Source organism: Acanthisitta chloris, unplaced genomic scaffold (assembly GCF_000695815.1).
Source record: "Acanthisitta chloris isolate BGI_N310 unplaced genomic scaffold, ASM69581v1 scaffold23797, whole genome shotgun sequence".
NCBI classification, from domain to species: Eukaryota; Metazoa; Chordata; class Aves; order Passeriformes; family Acanthisittidae; genus Acanthisitta; species Acanthisitta chloris.
This window is the reverse complement of record NW_008682350.1, coordinates 1-1,773: the sequence shown is the minus strand read 5'-3', so window position 1 is coordinate 1,773 and position 1,773 is coordinate 1. Positions and strand designations below refer to the sequence as shown.

The 1,773-nt window shown below is 60.6% G+C and overlaps 1 protein-coding gene across 1 annotated transcript; it reads right to left on the bottom strand.

Annotated features, from left to right (window-relative positions):
• Positions 1-235: 235 nt before the first annotated feature.
• PTRH1 (peptidyl-tRNA hydrolase 1 homolog (S. cerevisiae)) lies at positions 236-1,766 on the bottom strand (the record flags this gene model as incomplete). Its single annotated transcript, XM_009078505.1, has 4 exons — positions 236-424; positions 814-859; positions 1,457-1,556; positions 1,667-1,766. Coding segments are annotated over 4 exons (435 nt in total), but the record flags the coding sequence as incomplete, so codon positions are not given.
• Positions 1,767-1,773: the final 7 nt, after the last annotated feature.

Here is a 1,773-nt window from a genome sequence, read left to right as displayed (position 1 = left end):
GAGCAGAGCAGAGTTGGGGTAAAGGTTTATTTCACTTCTGTGCTAAGCTGCCGTATGGAGCCATTGCAGGGATCTGAGTGGGACACGAGCTGTCCGGATCTGTGTGGGGATGGAGTGGGGCTGCCCCAGCACCAGGCCAGGCTGCCCGCAGGGCCAGCTCTGCTCCACACCACGGTCACCCCAGAGAGCCCACAGTGCCCTGTCCAGCAGCCACACGGGTCCCTGGGGGTTTGTGTTAGCCCCTGTGCCCTGACTGCCCTGCGGGAACTCTGCACTGGATGTGCTCCAGCAGGCAGGTCACTGCCTGGGCCAGGACCTGTTCCAGCCTCTCCCTCTCCTCAGCGCTGAACGGAGCCAGGACATAGCTGGACACTGTCACGTCACCCTCTGGCCGCCCGATTCCAACCCTGAGCCTGGTCATCTCCTGGGGAGGAAGGAGGAGAGATGGGAGAGTTTCGCTGTGAGGACTGAGCCAGAGCTGGGCAAGGGGACAGTGCTGGGCAGCGAGGGAGCAGCTCCTCATGTTTTCCAGGTGGTTTTGAGTGCTTGCTCCAAGAAACATGATTTTGGAAGAGGGTTTTGTTGAGCTGTGCTGAGATCCTGTGCTCCTGCCAGGCCTGGCAGAGCTGCTCAGGCTAATTGTTTCCATGTCCTCCACAGCGGCCAAACAGACATCAGCCCGAGGGGAAGGAGAAAAGGGGAGAGAGGGAGCAGGGGCTTGTCTGAGGGGAGTCAGAAGAACAGGAGTGGGGGGACAAGCCATGCATTGAGGTGTGGGGCAGGATTGGTCCCCTCCCACCAAGGCCCACTCACGTTGGAGTGCAAAGCACTGATGCAGGATCTGACCCCGTTGTGTCCCCTTGGGAGAGAAGAAAACCCACTGTTAGCCTGTAAGAGACACCACCTCCCCCTGGCATAGTCTCAGTGTCTTTGCTGCAGGGACCTGGGGTTGTGGTCCCGGCCAGGGGCTGCAGACCCTATGTGCTGGCTCTGCAGGAACATCCAGCCCTGGGGGCTCAGCAGCTGGCTGGGGAGGACAAGGGGAAGCAGGGTTGGGACAGCACGTTCCACGCGTCTTGGCTCCTGCCACAGCTGGTGTGTGTGACTGAGCACTGGGGCCCAGCACCATCCCTGCCCCATCCCACAGCGGAAGATTTCCTAGGTTAAATGTGTCCAGGCTGACCCGGGAGCTGGTGCTGGGCAGGCACAGTGCTATAAAAAGCCCATGTGGTGCAGTGGATGGGCTGGATCCAGCCCACAGTCGCTTCGAGGAGGCTCCCTGCCCTCCCTGCCAGGGCAGGAACTGGGAGCCTGCCCGAACCGCCAGCTGTTGCCTCTGCAATGGATCGAGCCTGGGGCTGAAAAGACTGCAAGGCTGGTGGGATGAGGCCAGGAATGGCCCATGAGCCTGTAACAAACCAGCTAACACAACCAGAGAGCTGTGGCCACTCCATACCTGGCGCTGCCTCCCTGCTTGATCGCCACCTTGCCCAGGGCCTTGTCCAGGTCGTCATGAACCAGGTAAACATCTTTTGGGCCAAGGTTGTAGGTCTTAGCTTTGGAAACAGAAACACAGCCCAAGAAATGAGTGGGAGACAGAATCACCAGGCCCTGACCCTGCAGAGCAGGGCAGGGGGACAGCAGGGCACTTTGGGGGTGAGCTCACCAGCACTGGCCACGCTGAGCCCGTTGAGGTTCATGAGCCTCCGTGGCTTGAGCAGCACCAGCTCCACGCCGTGTGCCGTGGCCAGGGCCACGTCAGCACAGCACTGC